This window comes from Oncorhynchus mykiss, chromosome 6, assembly GCF_013265735.2.
Source record: "Oncorhynchus mykiss isolate Arlee chromosome 6, USDA_OmykA_1.1, whole genome shotgun sequence".
Classification (NCBI taxonomy): Eukaryota; Metazoa; Chordata; class Actinopteri; order Salmoniformes; family Salmonidae; genus Oncorhynchus; species Oncorhynchus mykiss.
The window spans coordinates 82608231-82632357 of record NC_048570.1 but is presented as its reverse complement, the minus strand read 5'-3'; the positions used below and the strand labels follow the sequence as shown (position 1 = coordinate 82632357).

The 24127-nt window shown below is 49.5% G+C and overlaps 1 protein-coding gene across 2 annotated transcripts in view; it reads right to left on the bottom strand.

The window, feature by feature from the left end:
* Positions 1–4757: 4757 nt before the first annotated feature.
* Positions 4758–24127, bottom strand: part of LOC110526694 (proprotein convertase subtilisin/kexin type 6-like) — a 95083-nt gene continuing 75713 nt past the window's right edge. The window contains exons 20-21 of one of the 2 annotated variants that reach the window (XM_036981181.1): positions 9116–9228; positions 4758–5801 (exon numbers count right to left, since the gene is read on the bottom strand). In XM_036981181.1, coding sequence (XP_036837076.1) covers positions 5704–5801; positions 9116–9228 — 211 coding nt within the window. In that variant the 3' untranslated portion in view covers positions 4758–5703. Of the gene's footprint in view, positions 5802–9115; positions 9229–21797; positions 22163–24127 lie in introns of those variants that run through there. The other variant, XM_036981182.1, reaches the window with a different exon arrangement.

Here is a 24127-nt window from a genome sequence, read left to right as displayed (position 1 = left end):
ATTAGGCTGGTGTAACCGATGTGAAATGGCTAGCTAGTTAGCGGGGTGAGCTAAACTAGCGGGGTGCGCTAAACTTGGAGTAGTTGTTCCCCTTGCTCTGCAAGGGCCGCAGCTTTTGTGGAGCGATGGGTAACGATGCTTCGAGAGTGGCTGTTGTCGATGTTTCCCTGGTTCGAGCCCAGGTAGGGGCGAGGAGAAGGACGGAAGCTATACTGTTACACTGGCAATACTAAAGTGCCTATAAGAACATCCAATAGTCAAAGGTATATGAAATACAAATGGTATGGAGAGAAATAGTCCTATAATTCCTGTAATAACCTCAACCTAAAACGTCTTACCTGGGAATATTGAAGACTCATGTTAAAAGGAACCACCAGCTTTCATATGTTCTCATGTTCTGAGCAAGGAACTTAAACGTTAGCTTTTTTACATGGCACATATTGCACTTTTACTTTCTTCTCCAACACTTTGTTTTTGCATTATTTAAACCAAATTGAACATGTTTCATTATTTATTTGAGGCTAAATTGATTTGATTGATGTATTATATTAAGTTATAAGAAAAGTGTTCAATCAGTATTGTTGTAATTGTCATTATTATAAATTAATTGATTAATTAATTTTTTTAAAATCGTCCGATTAATCGGATTCTGCTTTTTTTGGTCCTCCAATAATCGGTATTGGCGTTGAAAAATCATAATCGGTCGACCTCTAGTCATAAATCACATCTATTGTTCCAAGGCACTGTGTGCAAACATAGTCCTAAATATATTTTTGCATAACATTGACATATCTAGAAAAAAAAGACTCCTGTCAATTGTATCATTGCCTATGTGCAATGCACATTCTCAAAAAAATCTGCAGTTACTATGGCATTATAGGAGAACTGAATAGTTTGGAGGGGTGTGTCTTTGGTAATAGGACACTCTTTGAAATGGATAGTCTACTGAACAAGTTAAATTAAGTATGCAGGTACTGTATATGAATTGTGAATAATGAAAAAGCAATACATTTAGAGGGCAAAAACCTCCAAAATATTTCAAGGCACACTCAGTAGATCATTTAAACTCCTTTATTCATATAGGCTACTTAGGTAATGCCAGGATAAAAATATACTCCATGTGAAGCTGCTAAACCAGCCTTGATTAAGGGGAGGGAAGCTATGCTTGTTTTTTAAAATAAAATTCAACTAAGTGGAGTAACCCAATCGGTTTTCTCTGTTTCTAAATATGACATTCACAGGCACAAAAGGCACATCTCTTGTTCCATGGGCACTGTGCATCACTGCTGGGCAGGCTGCCCTTCCGCTCTCAAAATTAATAACTACAGTTAAGACTTTTGGTGGCTCTTAAAAATTATCTTTAGCGCTGCATGAAATTGTCACTTTTGTGCTTGTTTTCAAGAACACACCTCAAATATTGCCAAGAGTGTGCAAAGCTATTATCAAGGCAAAGGGTGGCTACTTCGAAGAATCTGAAAAATAAAATATATTTGGATTTGTTTAACACCTTTTTGGTTGCTACATGATTCCATATGTGTTATTTCATAGTGTGGATGTCTTCACTAATATTCTACAATGTAGAAAATATTTAAAAGAAAGAAAAACCCTGGAATGAGTAGGTGTGTCCAAACTTTTGACTAGTATTCCAGATCAGAAAGTACCACAAGAATCATGAAGCCAAATGACCAAATCACCCTCTATTGGCCCCATGGGTAGAAAGTTATTCATATTTTTCATAATTTCATAATTAATCAACATTATTTAAACAACAACAAAAACACTGAAAATCTTGTGTTTCTATGTCAAACAGTTCTGTTATATTTCTGTCTTCTGTGATGCATATAAAGTGTAATGTTGGGATGCAAACTCAAAATGTAATACATTTCAGCTCCATATCTGACATGGTACAGGTGTCTTTTTTTTAAGATCATAACCATGTGAGTGAGGTGTATACTTTTGTTTCAAAGTAGAATTGTTTAAGACTACTAAGAAACACTTTGTGTGACCCTGATTTATCCCACTGAGGCAAAATGTTCATTAAAACCTGTCAGAATGACAGGAATACACCAGAAAGGTCCTGTGGCACCGTACCACAAGAATACAAGTAATGTGGTAAATTACCACAAGAGTAAAACAAATGTGGTGATAATGTCTTTTTCTGTGGTAATGTGGTGGTAATCTTGCAGTATTTGACAGAAATCATCAAAGGCAAACTATTCCTGTGGTACCATACTGCCTAAACAGAATCATCCTCAAAATGTAGCTAATAGGTAATATCAATATCATGTTCTGATATATCAATATCATGTTCTGAGTAGGATTAGACAAATTGGACCATTCAAATCTTAAAACAGCCACTTTCAGGAGAAATAAGACAGGTAATATTTTTTTAGAAGTTTATTGTTTATTTTTATTCATTATACACTTCGTCTGGAGCCTCGGTGTCAAATGTAATTAAGAATATTTCACTTTTAAAAGGCATACATGACATCAATTCAATAGATCATGGCACATGTATATACATATTTGTGAGTTGCCTCACATTTGTGAGTTGCATTTTACAGATCAGTTTCACATAGATAAAATGCAAAAATTACCATACCATGTGGTACCACTAAATAACCACACAAATAAACAGAATGACCACATTAAAAAACTAAAACCACACAGGATTTGTACCACAGCAATAACACAGTTGTGTGGTAAAATGGTCCAAAATATACTGTATATACAAAAGTATGTGGACACCCCTTCAAATTTGTGAATTCGGCTACTTCAGCCACACCCGTTGCTGATAGTAGTATAACGTCGAGCACACAGCCATGCAATCACCATAGACAAACACTGGCAGTAGAATGGCCTTACTCAAGAGCTCAGTGACTTTCAATGTAGCACCATCTGTTATTGTGTGCTGTTATTGTAAAGTGGAAACATCTAGGAGCAATAATTGCTCAGCCGCGAAGTGTTAGGCTACACAAGCTCACAGAACGGGACTGCTGAAGTGCATAGTGTGTAGAAATCGTCTGTCCTCGGTTGCAACAATCACCACCGAGTTACAAACTGCCTCTGGAAGCAAGGTCAGCACAATAACTGTTTGTCGGGAGCTTCATGAAAAGGGTTTCCATGGCCGAGCAGCAGCACACAAGACTAAGATCACCACGGACAATGCCATGTTGTTCATCTGCATTCTCTGGAGTGATGAATGACACTTCACCATCTGATAGTCAGACGGACAAATCTATGTTTGGCGGATGCCAGGAGAACGCTACCCCATCGAACACTTTTGGGATGAATTGGAACACTGACTGCAAGTCAGGCCCAATCGCCCAACATCAGTGTCCGACCTCACTAATGCTCTTGTGGCTTGTACCACAGGAATAACCCAGAGTACCACAAGACTACCACAGGAGAAGTACCAAAGGAATATTTGACTGTGTGTTAAATTTACCAGGATTACCACAGGACATTTTGTAAATTGCAACGTCAGACATAGTTGTGGGGTTGTTGTGTGTTTTCTGGGAAGTCAGCATTAGACTTAAAAAGCTTGAACAAACATGATTTCCAGAGAGCATGGTGTTATCAGACACCCTGAAGTGATCAGAATTTTGACACTAAATCCTATTTAAACCATCATGTTGGTAAGAAGGTTTGCAAATGTAAAGGACAAGAGATTAAGTGAAATCACTGCAAGGTGTTTTCAATTAGAGAACGCATTGTAATGTGCCAAGCTAAATGAAATGATGTTTAAGTCATGCTGGTGAAAACTGAGGCTTAGATTCAATCAGTTCAGCGTTAACCGACAATTGCATAGCATATCATTGTTTTTATTTAGGCGATGTCGGAGGAGTAACTGCGTTAGAGTTGTCAAATCGGTGAGCGACTGCTCATGTGGTCATTGTCACGACGCCACACCCTTTCCACTAGCTTTAGAAGTTCAGAACGAGAAAGTGTAGGCAATATGGAAATTACATTTAAAATCATTCAACAAAATAATAACGATCTATATCAGCCTTATCAAAGTGAAGATTACATCACACATTCCAGTGGTCAACTTGTGCTGCATGGGGTTTCTACTAAAAGACAGTTGGTTGTTTATCAACACAACCGACGGGTTCGCAACACAGACAGGGTTGGCTTCGACTGTTTACATGTAAACTGTATTACCTCCACAATGTTTATTAAAAACATAAATCAATTTGCACAATGAGCATTTATTGTCGTTATCGATGCATTACAGTTGTTGGTTAGCTAGCGAATTTGCCATATCAGCTTAGACATGAGCAGTCAAAACACCTTAGTACAACATGGTATCAATATACAACGAGCTGAAACGAGCCACCTACGATTCCCGACACGGCAGCTTCTTATCATTGTTGCTAGTTATCTGGCCATCCAGAATCACAGCAACACACAGACTTCTGCCCCATTGTTTACGTGACGTTGTCAGCTAGCCCGTCTCTGCGACTCCGTGTATCCAAAGGCAATGTCTAGGATAGTATTGACACTGGAAACCACTTGTGGATGTGACAGCTCCAACGCAGTGCCACCTCAGACATCGGCTAAACACGGTGAATGGATTGAATCTAGGCCTGAGGCTTTAGACACAACTTAAAACAACAATGTTGACTTCACAAACACCTTGTATTGTTTTGGAATTGGTTTGTCGAAATCTGATGAGTCTTATTCGGGTTGAAGCTTTAGTGAGTTTGAAAGCCTGTGTCAAACATTTCTATGCAAAAAGATATCATACACAATATACGTCTTTTATTTAATACATAAAAACAAACGATAAAAACATCAAATACACATTCTAGAATGTACAACAGCATTGTAAATGGTACAGTATACAGGAATTGTACAGTATTCAGTAATAGTCCCGTGTATCTCAGTTGGTAGAGCATGGCGCTTGCAATGCCAGGGTTGTGGGTGTGATTCCCACGGGGACCAGTACATGAAAATGTATGCACTCACTACTGTAAGTCATTCTGAATAATAGTGTCTGCTAAAATACAATTACAGTAATTCATTGTTTTACATATTTCTTTATAAAAAAAACTAAAAGCCTTATACAGTATAAACATTTTTTTTTGTGAGGAGGTTTGTATCTTAAGTATGAAAAAGTTGATCAGGGTCGTATTCGGTAGGGCACACAGCAGAAAACAGAAACGTTCAAGTAGTCCCTTCATGTTTCAGTTTGTCTTATTCCACTTGGTGCCTTATAAATACCATCCCCATTTTGAGTGATGCTGTTGGTTTATCAACCAGCTTCACTTCCAAAACACAGTGGTTCAATCAGAGAGTTATCCACTAACGTGTCATTGTAAAAGTACTGTACTTTACAACAATGCAGCATTAGAATACAAAATATACATGTTACATGTATGTTGTTTTTTAAATAAAAAAGACCACTTTAAAATACTGTATGTATCGTATGAAAATCAAGTCTACCCTTTGCGGGGTAAAATTGATGGGAGGAATAGTGTGTGTTCCGGGTTGGGGTCAATTCCATTTCAATTCAGTGGATTCAGGAATGCATTGAGGAAAATGGAATTGACCCCAACCTTGGTGAAGGCCTATTCACTCTTTATTTTCATTCAGACACAGACATTAGCTAGTTTGGAAATGTACAGTGGATGAGGAAGTGGTGGGTTCCACGCAGGGTTCCTCTCCAGGTTCCACTCTTCAGGTTCTCTACTAGGATTCTCAACCGGTCATCAGACAGGTTCTGCAGCAGAACTGGCGGAACAGCTTCTTCTCACACAGTCGGTTGGACTTTACCATCTCACAAAACACCTCGTCGGCTAGAGAGAGAGAGAGAGAGAGAGAGAGACTTCAAAGATTATACACACAGCTATGTCCTCTCCCACACTTTCCTCCCTTCCCCTATACAAACTTTCTGTGCCAATCCTTTACTACTACACAAACCCCCCCTTTCCCAGTCATCCTCCAAAAATGCCCTCTCCTCACCTCTTTCTCCACTCTCAGCCCCCTCCCTTCTGCCCTCCTCATGACCTCTCCTTGTCCCCTCCTCTCCTAGATCTCCTTCTCTACTACATCCTTTCTCCATATCCATCCATTCTACCCTTTCCGTGCAGTCTCCTCCTTCATCCTCTTCCTCCTCTTCCGTTCTCACTTTGCTATGGCCCCTTTACTCTGTTAGAATATTCTTTCTAGTCCGGTGGTGGAATTGGGTCACTGTAGAGAGTCCGTGGTGCAGAGAGAGAAGCCTGTTAACCACAGAGAGGAGCCCAGACCAATCCTGTTCCCTGTTATACCAAAGCTCCCATGGAGGTGTGAGGCCCTGGTGAGGCCATACAAAGGCACTGTTTACTCATAGCAACATTATGGCTGCTTGGCCAATACTTTCAGTGCGTCCCAATTGGCACTCTATTCACTATGTCGTGCACTACTTTTGACTAGGGCCCATAGCCTTTCCCTCCCTCCCTCCCTCCCTCCCTCCCTCCCTCCCTCCCTCCCTCCCTTATATATCTCACAGGCTGCTACAGCCATGGGCCCTAGTTGCTCTTTCAAACCCAAATCACATCCCTTCCTCTCACATCCTGCGGCATGCAATTGAGAAACACCCCTGGAGACCTGAGCGAGCGAGCACCCCGCAGGGCCCAACAACTGAAAGTAACTAAAACTTAAGGTGAGAGAATCTGAACGTGAAACATTTCCTAAAGGCACAAACGTAGGGGTGTTTCTTTAAAAAAAAGTATTGGGGAACGAGCTACGAGGTTTGCAGAAGGCAGCAGACCTGTGTTCAAATACTATTGGAAATAATATAAAATACTTTATCTGTGCTTGATTGAGCTTGCCTGGTGTAATTGGCCAATAGAATAGTCCCAAAACTGTAAACACTGACCATCTGGCACTCCGAGCAGGAAAAAGCAAAAGCTGAAAGTTTTTTTTAGAGATTTCTAATTGTATTTGAACCCAAGTCTGGAAAGCAGTGTGTCTATTCCTATATCCAATATCTTGCTGAGTGCATCCAATTGGACGAACTCCGCCACTGTAAAAACAGAATAAACAAACATTTCACAAGATGTCTCGATAGCCACCTACATACAGTATGTGAAACATCCAACATTACAGCTCTATATCCCCTGGATAGTGGCTTAGTAAGGCTTAGCAAGACAGACCTAGACTCTTCTCATTCATTCTTTACCTCACCTTCTTGGACGGGCCGTTAGGGTTGTAGAATGCAGAAACAGGCACGTTAGACATAAAGCGGGCCAACATGGTAATCTAATGAACATGGTAACCTCATAAACATGGTAACCTAATGAACATGGTAACCTCATAAACATGGTAACCTAATGAACATGGTAATCTAATGAACATGGTAACCTAATGAACATGGTAACCTAATGAACATGGTAACCTCATAAACATGGTAACCTAATGAACATGGTAACCTAATGAACATGGCAACCTAATGAACATGGTAACCTAATGAACATGGTAACCTCATAAACATGGTAACCTAATGAACATGGTAACCTAATGAACATGGCAACCTAATGAACATGGCAACCTCATAAACATGGCAACCTCCCAACTCCCCTCTCTGACCGACTCTCTCCCAACTCCCCTCTCTGACCGACTCTCTCCCAACCCCCACTCTCTGACCAACTCTTTCCCAACCCCCCCTCTGACTGACTCTCTCCCAACTCCCCTCTCTGACCGACTCTCTCCCAACTCCCACTCTCTGACCGACTCTTTCCCAACCCCCCCTCTGACTGACTCTCTCCCAACTCCCCTCTCTGACCGACTCTCTCCCAACTCCCCTCTCTGACCGACTCTCTCCCAACTCCCCTCTCTGACCGACTCTTTCCCAACTCCCCTCTCTGACCGACTCTCTCCCAACTCCCCTCTCTGACCGACTCTCTCCCAACTCCCCTCTCTGACCGACTCTCTCCCAACTCCCCTCTCTGACCGACTCTCTCCCAACTCCCCTCTCTGACCGACTCTCTCCCAACTCCCCTCTCTGACCGACTCTCTCCCAACTCCTCTCTCTGTCCGACTCTCTCCCAACTCCCCTCTGACTGACTCTCTCCCAACTCCCCTCTCTGACTGACTCTCTCCCAACTCCCCTCTCTGTCCGACTCTCTCCCAACTCCCCTCTGACTGACTCTCTCCACACAGCCAAATAGCATTAATAGAGTGTTACTGTAAGTCAGGAGGAAACACTTGAACACTACCTTTAAATATCTTATTCTATACCACCATCACCGTGTCATATGAATGTCGTCCCACTCAAAAACAACAAACCATCTTGGTGTGATGTTGTTATGATAATATCATGTCAAAGAAAAACTATCATATTTTTCAAGCAAAACTAGTATTCGCATTGGTACCTTTGTCAACCATCGCAAATGTTCAATTCAATTACATTTCCTAGTCAGAATAAAATGGCCCTTTTTCTGAAATGACACTCGTCACGATCCATTGTGAATGCCTACTGTATGAATCATTAACCACAGCTCCAAAGCCCCACCACCACCACACACTTCAGAAAAGGGAGGAAGCCCATTCAATTGAAAACGCCTCTGCTCGGTTCAGTTATGGTCCATTTTCACATGGCGGTAAAAAGACCAACTAGTTATTACAATAATGACCAAGCAGCTGGTTCTGGCTGTGAGAGCCGAAAGCTGAAAGCAGCTTCTAAGAGCCTAGCTGCAGTAGCTACTGTATCTGGCTCCCAAGTGGCATCCTATTCCCTATATAGTGCACTACTTTGGACCAGGGCCCATAGGGTGCAATTTGGGATGCACTTGATGCTCCGAGAGAGAATTCAAAGCACTTGTTAATGGCAATTACATGCCTTTCAGAACCGCCACCTACTTCACTCAGGGTGAAAGAGATTAAGTGTGACACAGGGGTCACAGTAATGACATTGTTAGCACCCCTCGCCAATCTGTTCTGCATTCACACAATTCATTCACACAAGCCTCCTGTATTAACATCCCACCAGAGAAAGAACTGTTGGGGTATGTGTCACCACCGCTATTTGTGTGTGTGTGTGTGTGTGTGTGTGTGTGTGAAAGTGTGAAAGTGTGAGTGTGTATTTCAGGCCTTTTGAGTGACCCTCAACAAGCTCTCATACACTCACCATTGTTACAGGTGGCGTTCACGATGCACATCCTGCTGACGAGGTTGTAGCTGTCTTTGCACTTGACGCAGGTCGTCCCGGGGCCGTCGCAACTCAGGCAATTCTCCTCACACCTGGACATCGCACCCACACAATAACATGGAGGGACAAAAGAGAATGAGAGAGAATGAAAAGAAAGAAAGAGTATGGGATACGTCCAGAAAACAAGGTGGGCCTTTTTCCCCCCAGAGAGATGTAGAAAGAGAGAGACAGAGAGAGGGGAGGTTGAGAGGGAGAAAGAGACACAGGGGTAAAGAAAGAGAGAGGGGGAGGTTGAGAGGGAGAAAGAGACACAGAGGAGTAGAGAAAGAGACACAGAGGAGTAGAGAAAGAGAGAGGGGGAGGTTGAGAGGGAGAAAGAGAGACATAGGGGTAGAGAAAGAGAGGGGGGGAGGATTGGATAATGAATAGCGACAAGAAGACAATTATGTTATGAATAGTTATGGAAGGGTCTGACCTAGTGGGTGATGGGACAGGGTCTGACTTAACGGGTGATGGGACAGGGTCTGACCTAACGGGTGATGGGACAGGGTCTGACTTAACGTGTGATGGGACAGGATCTGACTTAACGGGTGATGGGACAGGGTCTGACCTAACAGGTGATGGGACAGGGTCTGACTTAACGGGTCATAGGACAGGGTCTGACCTAACAGGTGATGGGACCGGGTCTGACCTAACGGGTGATGGGACAGGGTCTGACCTAACAGGTGATGGGACAGGGTCTGACCTAACGGGTGATGGGACAGGATCTGACCTAACAGGTGATGGGACAGGGTCTGACCTAACAGGTGATCGGACAGGGTCTGACCTAACAGGTGATGGGACAGGGTCTGACTTAACGGGTGATGGGACAGGGTCTGACCTAACAGATGATGGGACAGGGTCTGACCTAACGGATGATGGGACAGGGTCTGACCTAACAGGTGATGGGACAGGGTCTGACCTAACAGGTGATCGGACAGGGTCTGACCTAACGGGTGATGGGACAGGGTCTGACCTAACGGATGATGGGACAGGGTCTGACCTAACAGGTGATGGGACAGGGTCTGACCTAACGGAGGATGGGACAGGGTCTGACCTAACGGGTGATGGGACAGGGTCTGACCTAACAGGTGATGGGACAGGGTCTGACTTAACGGGTGATGGGACAGGGGCCGACCTAACAGGTGATGGGACAGGGTCTGACTTAACGGGTGATGGGACAGGGTCTGACCTAACAGGTGATGGGACCGGGTCTGACCTAACGGGTGATGGGACAGGGTCTGACCTAACAGGTGATGGGACAGGGTCTGACCTAACGGGTGATGGGACAGGATCTGACCTAACAGGTGATGGGACAGGGTCTGACCTAACAGGTGATCGGACAGGGTCTGACCTAACAGGTGATGGGACAGGGTCTGACTTAACGGGTGATGGGACAGGGTCTGACCTAACGGAGGATGGGACAGGGTCTGACCTAACAGGTGATGGGACAGGGTCTGACCTAACGGGTGATGGGACAGGATCACCTAACAGGTGATGGGACAGGGTCTGACCTAACAGGTGATCGGACAGGGTCTGACCTAACAGGTGATGGGACAGGGTCTGACTTAACGGGTGATGGGACAGGGTCTGACCTAACAGGTGATGGGACAGGGTCTGACTTAACGGGTGATGGGACAGGGTCTGACCTAACGGAGGATGGGACAGGGTCTGACCTAACGGGTGATGGGACAGGGTCTGACCTAACAGGTGATGGGACAGGGTCTGACTTAACGGGTGATGGGACAGGGTCTGACCTAACGGAGGATGGGACAGGGTCTGACCTAACGGAGGATGGGACAGGGTCTGACCTAACAGGTGATGGGACAGGGGGACAGAGAGTGGATTATGGGACAGGGTCTGACCTTGTGGCTGACGGGACAGGATTTGACCTAGTGGATGATGGGACAGGGTCTGACCTAGTGGATGATGGGACAGGGTCTGACCTAACGGAGGATGGGACAGGGTGTGACCTAACGTATGATGGGACAGGGTCTGACCTTGTGGGTGATGGGACAGGGGGACAGAGAGTGGATTATGGGACAGGGTCTGACCTAGTGGATGATGGGACAGGGGGAGAGAGAGTGGATGATGGGACAGGGGGCGAAAGAGTGAATGATGGGACAGGGGGCGAGAGAGTGGATGATGGGAGTGTGATGGGACAGGGTCTGACCTAATGGGTGATGGGACAGGGTCTGACCTAACGGGTGATGGGACAGGGTCTGACTTAACGGGTGATGGGACAGGGTCTGACCTAACGGGTGATGGGACAGGGTCTGACCTAACGGGTGATGGGACAGGGTCTGACCTGACAGATGATGGGACAGGGTCTGACTTAACGGGTGATGGGACAGGGTCTGACTTAACGGGTGATGGGACAGGGTCTGACCTAACAGGTGATGGGACAGGGTCTGACTTAACGGGTGATGGGACAGGGTCTGACCTAACAGGTGATGGGACCGGGTCTGACCTAACGGGTGATGGGACAGGGTCTGACCTAACAGGTGATGGGACAGGGTCTGACCTAACGGGTGATGGGACAGGATCTGACCTAACAGGTGATGGGACAGGGTCTGACCTAACAGGTGATCGGACAGGGTCTGACCTAACGGGTGATGGGACAGGATCTGACCTAACAGGTGATGGGACAGGGTCTGACCTAACAGGTGATCGGACAGGGTCTGACCTAACGGATGATGGGACAGGGTCTGACCTAACGGGTGATGGGACAGGGTCTGACCTAACAGGTGATGGGACAGGGTCTGACCTAACAGGTGATGGGACAGGGTCTGACCTAACAGATGATGGGACAGGGTCTGACCTAACAGGTGATGGGACAGGGTCTGACCTAACAGGTGATGGGACATGGTCTGACCTAACAGATTATGGGACAGGGTCTGACCTAACAGATGATGGGACAGGGTCTGACCTAACGAGTGATGGGACAGGGTCTGACCTAAGGGATGATGGGACAGGGTCTGACCTAACGGGTGATGGGACAGGGTCTGACCTAACAGATGATGGGACAGGGTCTGACTTAATGGGTGATGGGACAGGGTCTGACCTAACAGGTGATGGGACAGGGTCTGACCTAACAGATGATGGGACAGGGTCTGACCTAACGGATGATGGGACAGGGTCTGACCTAACAGGTGATGGGACAGGGTCTGACCTAACAGGTGATCGGACAGGGTCTGACCTAACGGGTGATGGGACAGGGTCTGACCTAACGGATGATGGGACAGGGTCTGACCTAACGGGTGATGGGACAGGGTCTGACCTAACGGAGGATGGGACAGGGTCTGACCTAACGGGTGATGGGACAGGGTCTGACCTAACGGGTGATGGGACATGGTCTGACCTAACAGGTGATGGGACAGGGTCTGACCTAACAGGTGATCAGACAGGGTCTGACCTAACGGGTGATGGGACAGGGTCTGACCTAGTGGGTGATGGGACAGGGTCTGACCTAACAGGTGATGGGACAGGGTCTGACTTAACGGATGATGGGACAGGGTCTGACCTAACAGGTGATGGGACAGGGTCTGACCTAACGGAGGATGGGACAGGGTCTGACCTAACAGGTGATGGGACAGGGTCTGACTTAATGGGTGATGGGACAGGGTCTGACCTAACAGATGATGGGACAGTGTCTGAATTAACGGGTGATGGGACAGGGTCTGACCTAACGGAGGATGGGACAGGGTCTGACCTAACAGGTGATGGGACAGGGTCTGACTTAACGGGTGATGGGACAGGGTCTGACCTAACGGATGATGGGACAGGATCTGACTTAACGGGTGATGGGACAGGGTCTGACCTAACAGGTGATGGGACAGGGTCTGACTTAACGGGTGATGGGACAGGGTCTGACCTAACAGGTGATGGGACCGGGTCTGACCTAACGGGTGATGGGACAGGGTCTGACCTAACAGGTGATGGGACAGGGTCTGACCTAACGGGTGATGGGACAGGATCTGACCTAACAGGTGATGGGACAGGGTCTGACCTAACAGGTGATCGGACAGGGTCTGACCTAACAGGTGATGGGACAGGGTCTGACTTAACGGGTGATGGGACAGGGTCTGACCTAACGGAGGATGGGACAGGGTCTGACCTAACAGGTGATGGGACAGGGTCTGACCTAACGGGTGATGGGACAGGATCTGACCTAACAGGTGATGGGACAGGGTCTGACCTAACAGGTGATCGGACAGGGTCTGACCTAACAGGTGATGGGACAGGGTCTGACTTAACGGGTGATGGGACAGGGTCTGACCTAACAGGTGATGGGACAGGGTCTGACTTAACGGGTGATGGGACAGGGTCTGACCTAACGGAGGATGGGACAGGGTCTGACCTAACGGGTGATGGGACAGGGTCTGACCTAACGGATGATGGGACAGGGTCTGACCTAACAGGTGATGGGACAGGGTCTGACCTAACGGAGGATGGGACAGGGTCTGACCTAACGGGTGATGGGACAGGGTCTGACCTAACGGGTGATGGGACAGGGTCTGACCTAACAGGTGATGGGACAGGGTCTGACCTAACAGGTGATGGGACAGGGTCTGACTTAACGGATGATGGGACAGGGTCTGACCTAACGGGTGATGGGACAGGGTCTGACCTAACAGGTGATGGGACAGGGTCTGACCTAACAGGTGATGGGACAGGGTCTGACCTAACAGATGATGGGACAGGGTCTGACTTAACGGGTGATGGGACAGGGTCTGACCTAACAGGTGATGGGACCGGGTCTGACCTAACGGGTGATGGGACAGGGTCTGACCTAACAGGTGATGGGACAGGGTCTGACCTAACGGGTGATGGGACAGGATCTGACCTAACAGGTGATGGGACAGGGTCTGACCTAACAGGTGATCGGACAGGGTCTGACCTAACAGGTGATGGGACAGGGTCTGACTTAATGGGTGATGGGACAGGGTTTGACCTAACGGAGGATGGGACAGGGTCTGACCTAACAGGTGATGGGACAGGGTCTGACCTAACGGGTGATGGGACAGGATCTGACCTAACAGGTGATGGGACAGGGTTTGACCTAACAGGTGATCGGACAGGGTCTGACCTAACAGGTGATGGGACAGGGTCTGACCTAACGGGTGATGGGACAGGGTCTGACCTAACAGGTGATGGGACAGGGTCTGACCTAACAGGTGATGGGACAGGGTCTGACCTAACAGATGATGGGACAGGGTCTGACCTAACAGGTGATGGGACAGGGTCTGACCTAACAGGTGATGGGACAGGGTCTGACCTAACAGATTATGGGACAGGGTCTGACCTAACAGATGATGGGACAGGGTCTGACCTAACGAGTGATGGGACAGGGTCTGACCTAACGGAGGATGGGACAGGGTCTGACCTAACAGGTGATGGGACAGGGTCTGACCTAACGGGTGATGGGACAGGATCACCTAACAGGTGATGGGACAGGGTCTGACCTAACAGGTGATCGGACAGGGTCTGACCTAACAGGTGATGGGACAGGGTCTGACTTAACGGGTGATGGGACAGGGTCTGACCTAACAGGTGATGGGACAGGGTCTGACTTAACGGGTGATGGGACAGGGTCTGACCTAACGGAGGATGGGACAGGGTCTGACCTAACGGGTGATGGGACATGGTCTGACCTAACAGGTGATGGGACAGGGTCTGACTTAACGGGTGATGGGACAGGGTCTGACCTAACGGAGGATGGGACAGGGTCTGACCTAACAGGTGATGGGACAGGGTATGACCTAACAGGTGATGGGACAGGGTCTGACCTTGTGGGTGACGGGACAGGATTTGACCTAGTGGATGATGGGACAGGGTCTGACCTAGTGGATGATGGGACAGGGTCTGACCTAATGGAGGATGGGAAAGGGTGTGACCTAACGTATGATGGGACAGGGTCTGACCTTGTGGGTGACGGGACAGGATTTGACCTAGTGGATGATGGGACAGGGTCTGACCTAGTGGATGATGGGACAGGGTCTGACCTAATGGAGGATGGGACAGGGTGTGACCTAACGTATGATGGGACAGGGTCTGACCTTGTGGGTGATGGGACAGGGGGACAGAGAGTGGATTATGGGACAGGGGGAGAGAGAGTGGATGATGGGACAGGGGGCGAAAGAGTGAATGATGGGACAGGGGGCGAGAGAGTGGATGATGGGAGTGTGATGGGACAGGGTCTGACCTAATGGGTGATGGGACAGGGTCTGACCTAACGGGTGATGGGAGAGGGTCTGACTTAACGGGTGATGGGACAGGGTCTGACCTAACGGGTGATGGGACAGGGTCTGACCTAACGGGTGATGGGACAGGGTCTGACCTGACAGATGATGGGACAGGGTCTGACCTAACAGGTGATGGGACAGGGTCTGACTTAACGGGTGATGGGACAGGGTCTGACCTAACGGAGGATGGGACAGGGTCTGACCTAACAGGTGATGGGACAGGGTATGACCTAACAGGTGATGGGACAGGGTCTGACCTTGTGGGTGACGGGACAGGATTTGACCTAGTGGATGATGGGACAGGGTCTGACCTAGTGGATGATGGGACAGGGTCTGACCTAACGGAGGATGGGACAGGGTGTGACCTAACGTATGATGGGACAGGGTCTGACCTGACAGATGATGGGACAGGGGGAGAGAGAGTGGATGATGGGACAGGGGGCGAAAGAGTGAATGATGGGACAGGGGGCGAGAGAGTGGATGATGGGAGTGTGATGGGACAGGGTCTGACCTAATGGGTGATGGGACAGGGTCTGACCTAACGGGTGATGGGACAGGGTCTGACTTAACGGGTGATGGGACAGGGTCTGACCTAACGGGTGATGGGACAGGGTCTGACCTAACGGGTGATGGGACAGGGTCTGACCTGACAGATGATGGGACAGGGTCTGACTTAACGGGTGATGGGACAGGGTCTGACTTAACGGGTGATGGGACAGGGTCTGACCTAACAGGTGATGGGACAGGGTCTGACTTAACGGGTGATGGGACAGGGTCTGACCTAACAGGTGATGGGACCGGGTCTGACCTAACGGGTGATGGGACAGGGTCTGACCTAACAGGTGATGGGACAGGGTCTGACCTAACGGGTGATGGGACAGGATCTGACCTAACAGGTGATGGGACAGGGTCTGACCTAACAGGTGATCGGACAGGGTCTGACCTAACGGGTGATGGGACAGGATCTGACCTAACAGGTGATGGGACAGGGTCTGACCTAACAGGTGATCGGACAGGGTCTGACCTAACAGATGATGGGACAGGGTCTGACCTAACGGGTGATGGGACAGGGTCTGTCCTAACAGGTGATGGGACAGGGTCTGACCTAACAGGTGATGGGACAGGGTCTGACCTAACAGATGATGGGACAGGGTCTGACCTAACAGGTGATGGGACAGGGTCTGACCTAACAGATTATGGGACAGGGTCTGACCTAACAGATGATGGGACAGGGTCTGACCTAACGAGTGATGGGACAGGGTCTGACCTAACGGATGATGGGACAGGGTCTGACCTAACGGGTGATGGGACAGGGTCTGACCTAACAGATGATGGGACAGGGTCTGACTTAATGGGTGATGGGACAGGGTCTGACCTAACAGGTGATGGGACAGGGTCTGACCTAACAGATGATGGGACAGGGTCTGACCTAACGGATGATGGGACAGGGTCTGACCTAACAGGTGATTGGACAGGGTCTGACCTAACAGGTGATCGGACAGGGTCTGACCTAACGGGTGATGGGACAGGGTCTGACCTAACGGATGATGGGACAGGGTCTGACCTAACAGGTGATGGGACAGGGTCTGACCTAACGGAGGATGGGACAGGGTCTGACCTAACGGGTGATGGGACAGGGTCTGACCTAACGGGTGATGGGACAGGGTCTGACCTAACAGGTGATGGGACAGGGTCTGACCTAACAGGTGATCAGACAGGGTCTGACCTAACAGGTGATGGGACAGGGTCTGACCTAGTGGGTGATGGGACAGGGTCTGACCTAACAGGTGATGGGACAGGGTCTGACTTAACGGATGATGGGACAGGGTCTGACCTAACAGGTAATGGGACCGGGTCTGACCTAACGGGTGATGGGACAGGGTCTGACCTAACAGGTGATGGGACAGGGTCTGACCTAACGGGTGATGGGACAGGATCTGACCTAACAGGTGATGGGACAGGGTCTGACCTAACAGGTGATCGGACAGGGTCTGACCTAACAGGTGATGGGACAGGGTCTGACTTAACGGGTGATGGGACAGGGTCTGACCTAACGGAGGATGGGACAGGGTCTGACCTAACAGGTGATGGGACAGGGTCTGACCTAACGGGTGATGGGACAGGATCTGACCTAACAGGTGATGGGACAGGGTCTGACCTAACAGGTGATCGGACAGGGTCTGACCTAACAGGTGATGGGACAGGGTCTGACTTAACGGGTGATGGGACAGGGTCTGACCTAACAGGTGATGGGACAGGGTCTGACTTAACGGGTGATGGGACAGGGTCTGACCTAACGGAGGATGGGACAGGGTCTGACCTAACGTGTGATGGGACAGGGTCTGACCTAACAGGTGATGGGACAGGGTCTGACTTAATGGGTGATGGGACAGGGTCTGACCTAACAGATGATGGGACAGTGTCTGAATTAACGGGTGATGGGACAGGGTCTGACCTAACGGAGGATGGGACAGGGTCTGACCTAACAGGTGATGGGACAGGGTCTGACTTAACGGGTGATGGGACAGGGTCTGACTTAACGGGTGATGGGACAGGGTCTGACCTAACAGGTGATGGGACAGGGTCTGACTTAACGGGTGATGGGACAGGGTCTGACCTAACAGGTGATGGGACCGGGTCTGACCTAACGGGTGATGGGACAGGGTCTGACCTAACAGGTGATGGGACAGGGTCTGACCTAACGGGTGATGGGACAGGATCTGACCTAACAGGTGATGGGACAGGGTCTGACCTAACAGGTGATCGGACAGGGTCTGACCTAACAGGTGATGGGACAGGGTCTGACTTAACGGGTGATGGGACAGGGTCTGACCTAACGGAGGATGGGACAGGGTCTGACCTAACAGGTGATGGGACAGGGTCTGACCTAACGGGTGATGGGACAGGGTCTGACCTAACGGGTGATGGGACAGGATCTGACCTAACAGGTGATGGGACAGGGTCTGACCTAACAGGTGATCGGACAGGGTCTGACCTAACAGGTGATGGGACAGGGTCTGACTTAACGGGTGATGGGACAGGGTCTGACCTAACAGGTGATGGGACAGGGTCTGACTTAACGGGTGATGGGACAGGGTCTGACCTAACGGAGGATGGGACAGGGTCTGACCTAACGGGTGATGGGACAGGGTCTGACCTAACGGAGGATGGGACAGGGTCTGACCTAACAGGTGATGGGACAGGGTCTGACCTAACAGGTGATGGGACAGGGTCTGACCTTGTGGGTGACGGGACAGGATCTGACCTAGTGGATGATGGGACAGGGTCTGACCTAGTGGATGATGGGACAGGGTCTGACCTAACGGAGGATGGGACAGGGTGTGACCTAACGTATGATGGGACAGGGTCTGACCTTGTGGGTGATGGGACAGGGGGACAGAGAGTGGATTATGGGACAGCGTCTGACCTAGTGGATGATGGGACAGGGGGAGAGAGAGTGGATGATGGGACAGGGGGCGAAAGAGTGAATGATGGGACAGGGGGCGAGAGAGTGGATGATGGGAGTGTGATGGGACAGGGTCTGACCTAATGGGTGATGGGACAGGGTCTGACCTAACGGGTGATGGGACAGGGTCTGACTTAACGGGTGATGGGACAGGGTCTGACCTAACGGGTGATGGGACAGGGTCTGACCTAACGGGTGATGGGACAGGGTCTGACCTGACAGATGATGGGACAGGGTCTGACTTAACGGGTGATGGGACAGGGTCTGACTTAACGGGTGATGGGACAGGGTCTGACCTAACAGGTGATGGGACAGTGTCTGACTTAACAGGTGATGGGACAGGGTCTGACTTAACGGGTGATGGGACAGGGTCTGACCTAACAGGTGATGGGACAGGGTCTGACTTAACGGGTGATGGGACAGGGTCTGACCTAACGGAGGATGGGACAGGGTCTGACCTAACAGGTGATGGGACAGGGTCTGACTTAACGGGTGATGGGACAGGGTCTGACCTAACGGAGGATGGGACAGGGTCTGACCTAACAGGTGATGGGACAGGGTCTGACCTAACAGGTGATGGGACAGGGTCTGACCTGACAGATGATGGGACAGGGTCTGACTTAACGGGTGATGGGACAGGGTCTGACTTAACGGGTGATGGGACAGGGTCTGACCTAACAGGTGATGGGACAGTGTCTGACCTAACGGGTGATGGGACAGGATCTGACCTAACAGGTGATGGGACAGGGTCTGACCTAACAGGTGATCGGACAGGGTCTGACCTAACAGGTGATGGGACAGGGTCTGACTTAACGGGTGATGGGACAGGGTCTGACCTAACAGGTGATGGGACAGGGTCTGACTTAACGGGTGATGGGACAGGGTCTGACCTAACGGAGGATGGGACAGGGTCTGACCTAACGGGTGATGGGACAGGGTCTGACCTAACAGGTGATGGGACAGGGTCTGACTTAACGGGTGATGGGACAGGGTCTGACCTAACGGAGGATGGGACAGGGTCTGACCTAACAGGTGATGGGACAGGGTCTGACCTTGTGGGTGACGGGACAGGATCTGACCTAGTGGATGATGGGACAGGGTCTGACCTAGTGGATGATGGGACAGGGTCTGACCTAACGGAGGATGGGACAGGGTGTGACCTAACGTATGATGGGACAGGGTCTGACCTTGTGGGTGATGGGACAGGGGGACAGAGAGTGGATTATGGGACAGGGTCTGACCTAGTGGATGATGGGACAGGGGGAGAGAGAGTGGATGATGGGACAGGGGGCGAAAGAGTGAATGATGGGACAGGGGGCGAGAGAGTGGATGATGGGAGTGTGATGGGACAGGGTCTGACCTAATGGGTGATGGGACAGGGTCTGACCTAACGGGTGATGGGACAGGGTCTGACTTAACGGGTGATGGGACAGGGTCTGACCTAACGGGTGATGGGACAGGGTCTGACCTAACGGGTGATGGGACAGGGTCTGACCTGACAGATGATGGGACAGGGTCTGACTTAACGGGTGATGGGACAGGGTCTGACTTAACGGGTGATGGGACAGGGTCTGACCTAACAGGTGATGGGACAGTGTCTGACTTAACAGGTGATGGGACAGGGTCTGACCTAACAGGTGATGGGACAGGGTCTGACTTAACGGGTGATGGGACAGGGTCTGACCTAACGGAGGATGGGACAGGGTCTGACCTAACAGGTGATGGGACAGGGTCTGACCTAACAGGTGATGGGACAGGGTCTGACCTTGTGGGTGACGGGACAGGATCTGACCTAGTGGATGATGGGACAGGGTCTGACCTAGTGGATGATGGGACAGGGTCTGACCTAACGGAGGATGGGACAGGGTGTGACCTAACGTATGATGGGACAGGGTCTGACCTTGTGGGTGATGGGACAGGGGGACAGAGAGTGGATTATGGGACAGGGTCTGACCTAGTGGATGATGGGACAGGGGGAGAGAGAGTGGATGATGGGACAGGGGGCGAAAGAGTGAATGATGGGACAGGGGGCGAGAGAGTGGATGATGGGAGTGTGATGGGACAGGGTCTGACCTAATGGGTGATGGGACAGGGTCTGACCTAACGGGTGATGGGACAGGGTCTGACTTAACGGGTGATGGGACAGGGTCTGACCTAACGGGTGATGGGACAGGGTCTGACCTAACGGGTGATGGGACAGGGTCTGACCTGACAGATGATGGGACAGGGTCTGACTTAACGGGTGATGGGACAGGGTCTGACTTAACGGGTGATGGGACAGGGTCTGACCTAACAGGTGATGGGACAGTGTCTGACTTAACAGGTGATGGGACAGGGTCTGACTTAACGGGTGATGGGACAGGGTCTGACCTAACAGGTGATGGGACAGGGTCTGACTTAACGGGTGATGGGACAGGGTCTGACCTAACGGAGGATGGGACAGGGTCTGACCTAACGGGTGATGGGACAGGGTCTGACCTAACAGGTGATGGGACAGGGTCTGACTTAACGGGTGATGGGACAGGGTCTGACCTAACGGAGGATGGGACAGGGTCTGACCTAACAGGTGATGGGACAGGGTCTGACCTAACAGGTGATGGGACAGGGTCTGACCTGACAGATGATGGGACAGGGTCTGAGTTAACGGGTGATGGGACAGGGTCTGACTTAACGGGTGATGGGACAGGGTCTGACCTAACAGGTGATGGGACAGTGTCTGACTTAACAGGTGATGGGACAGGGTCTGACTTAACGGGTGATGGGACAGGGTCTGACCTAACAGGTGATGGGACAGGGTCTGACTTAACGGGTGATGGGACAGGGTCTGACCTAACGGAGGATGGGACAGGGTCTGACCTAACAGGTGATGGGACAGGGTCTGACCTAACAGGTGATGGGACAGGGTCTGACTTAACGGGTGATGGGACAGGGTCTGACCTAACGGAGGATGGGACAGGGTCTGACCTAACAGGTGATGGGACAGGGTCTGACCTAACAGGTGATGAGACAGGGTCTGACCTTGTGGGTGATGGGACAGGATCTGACCTAGTGGATGATGGGACAGGGTCTGACCTAACGGAGGATGGGACAGGGTCTGACCTTGTGGGTGATGGGACAGAGAGTGGATTATGGGACAGGGTCTGACCTAGTGGATGATGGGACAGGGGGAGAGAGAGTGGATGATGGGACAGGGGGCGAAAGAGTGAATGATGGGACAGGGGGCGAGAGAGTGGATGATGGGACAGGGGGCGAGAGAGTGACATGGCTCAACAAGAACTGTAACAATGTAAAGCAATAGAAAGAGAAAGAGGTGATAGACAGAGACAGAGACAGAGACAGACAGAGACAGAGAGAGAGACAGAGACAGAGACAGAGACAGAGAGAGAGACAGACAGAGACAGAGAGAGAAAGTGAGTGGAGTCACAAGATAGACTAAGTTGATTTAAACTGGCCATGCTGATTAGGATTAGTTATTTGCGATATGATTAGGTTTTTCATCATTTTTTAAAAACCGGTGGCTTTCAATAGTAGATCGAAATAGAACAACATAATATTTGATGTTTCTGCATGCCAATAATAAAGCCCTCTTTTTCAGACTCTCATATGATGTGATATATACTGTAAACAGGTTCTCTCTCTCTCCCCCCTCTCTCTCTCTCTGTTGCTCCTTCTCTTGTAATTAAAACCTTTCCTTGCCCTGTTACCCATGGGTCATAGCCTTTACAGATATTTTATTGCCTTCTACCATCGTGGCCACGAGCCACCCACACCCCTTCTCTTCCTCCTTTTGACTATCCATCTGTTCCCCTGCCATTTCCATCTCCTGCCCCAAACCAGAGAGAGTAAACAAGAAAGAGAAACTGAGAGGGAAGCAAAGATAGAGGAAGTGAGAGAGGAAGAGAAATAGAGTGAGGGGGGAGACAGGGGGAGAGAGAATGAGAGCTAGAGAGAGAGAGAGGGAGAGAGAGAGAGAGAGGGGGGAATAGAGAGAGAGAGAGGGGGGGGGAATAGAGAGAGAGAGAGAGAGAGAGAGAGGGGAGAGAGAGGGGGGGAATAGAGAGAGAGGGGGGGGGATAGAGAGAGAGAGAGAGAGAGGAGAGAGAGCTAGAGAGAGAGAAAGACAGAGATATGTAAAGAAGGAAAGAGTGAGCTAGAGAGACAAAGAGAGAGCAAGACGATGACATTGAGAAATAACTAAAGAAGAACCCATCCCTGGTGCCGTCGCAAAACCATGACCTTCTATCAGAGCCTCTATTTGTTCCTGACATCTCCCATAAACCACTGGACTGATTTATAAAAATCACTGTGCGTCAAAAACAGCTTTCTCCCTCCCCACTCCTCAGTGGAAAAGAGAGGAGGGATAGCGAGAGGAGAGAGAAAGAGAGATAGAGGAGAGAGAGAACGAGATAGAGATTGAGAAAGCGAGTGCCCCTCTCCACTCCACACTCAGTCATTACGGTGAGCTAAAGGGATGTTGATGCTGCCATTAAATTCTCAGCGTTGGTGCAGGTGAGATTTACACCCTCAGTCAGTCCTGTTGATCTTGTTTGACTGAACAACACCATCTGATTTAAAGACAATTATGGAGATGACAAAGAATAATGAGTGGAGCAGAGGGAGAACAGACAGAAGGATATAGTGGAGCAGAGGGAGAACAGACAGAAGGATATAGTGGAGCAGAGGGAGAACAAACAGAAGGATATAGTGGAGCAGAGGGAGAATAAACAGAAGGATATAGTGGAGCAGAGGGAGAACAAACAGAAGGATATAGTGGAGCAGAGGGAGAACAGACAGAAGGATATAGTGGAGCAGAGGGAGAACAGACAGAAGGATATAGTGGAGCAGAGGGAGAACAAACAGAAGGATATAGTGGAGCAGAGGGAGAACAGACAGAAGGATATAGTGGAGCAGAGGGAGAACAAACAGAAGGATATAGTGGAGCAGAGGGAGAACAAACAGAAGGATATAGTGGAGCAGAGGGAGAACAGACAGAAGGATATAGTGGAGCAGAGGGAGAACAGACAGAAGGATATAGTGGAGCAGAGGGAGAACAGACAGAATAATATAGTGGAGCAGAGGGAGAACAGACAGAAGGATATAGTGGAGCAGAGGGAGGAGGAGCAGAGGGAGAATAAACAGAAGGATATAGTGGAGCAGAGGGAGAATACACAGAAGGATATAGTGGAGCAGAGGGAGAATAAACAGAAGGATATAGTGGAGCAGAGGGAGAACAGACAGAAG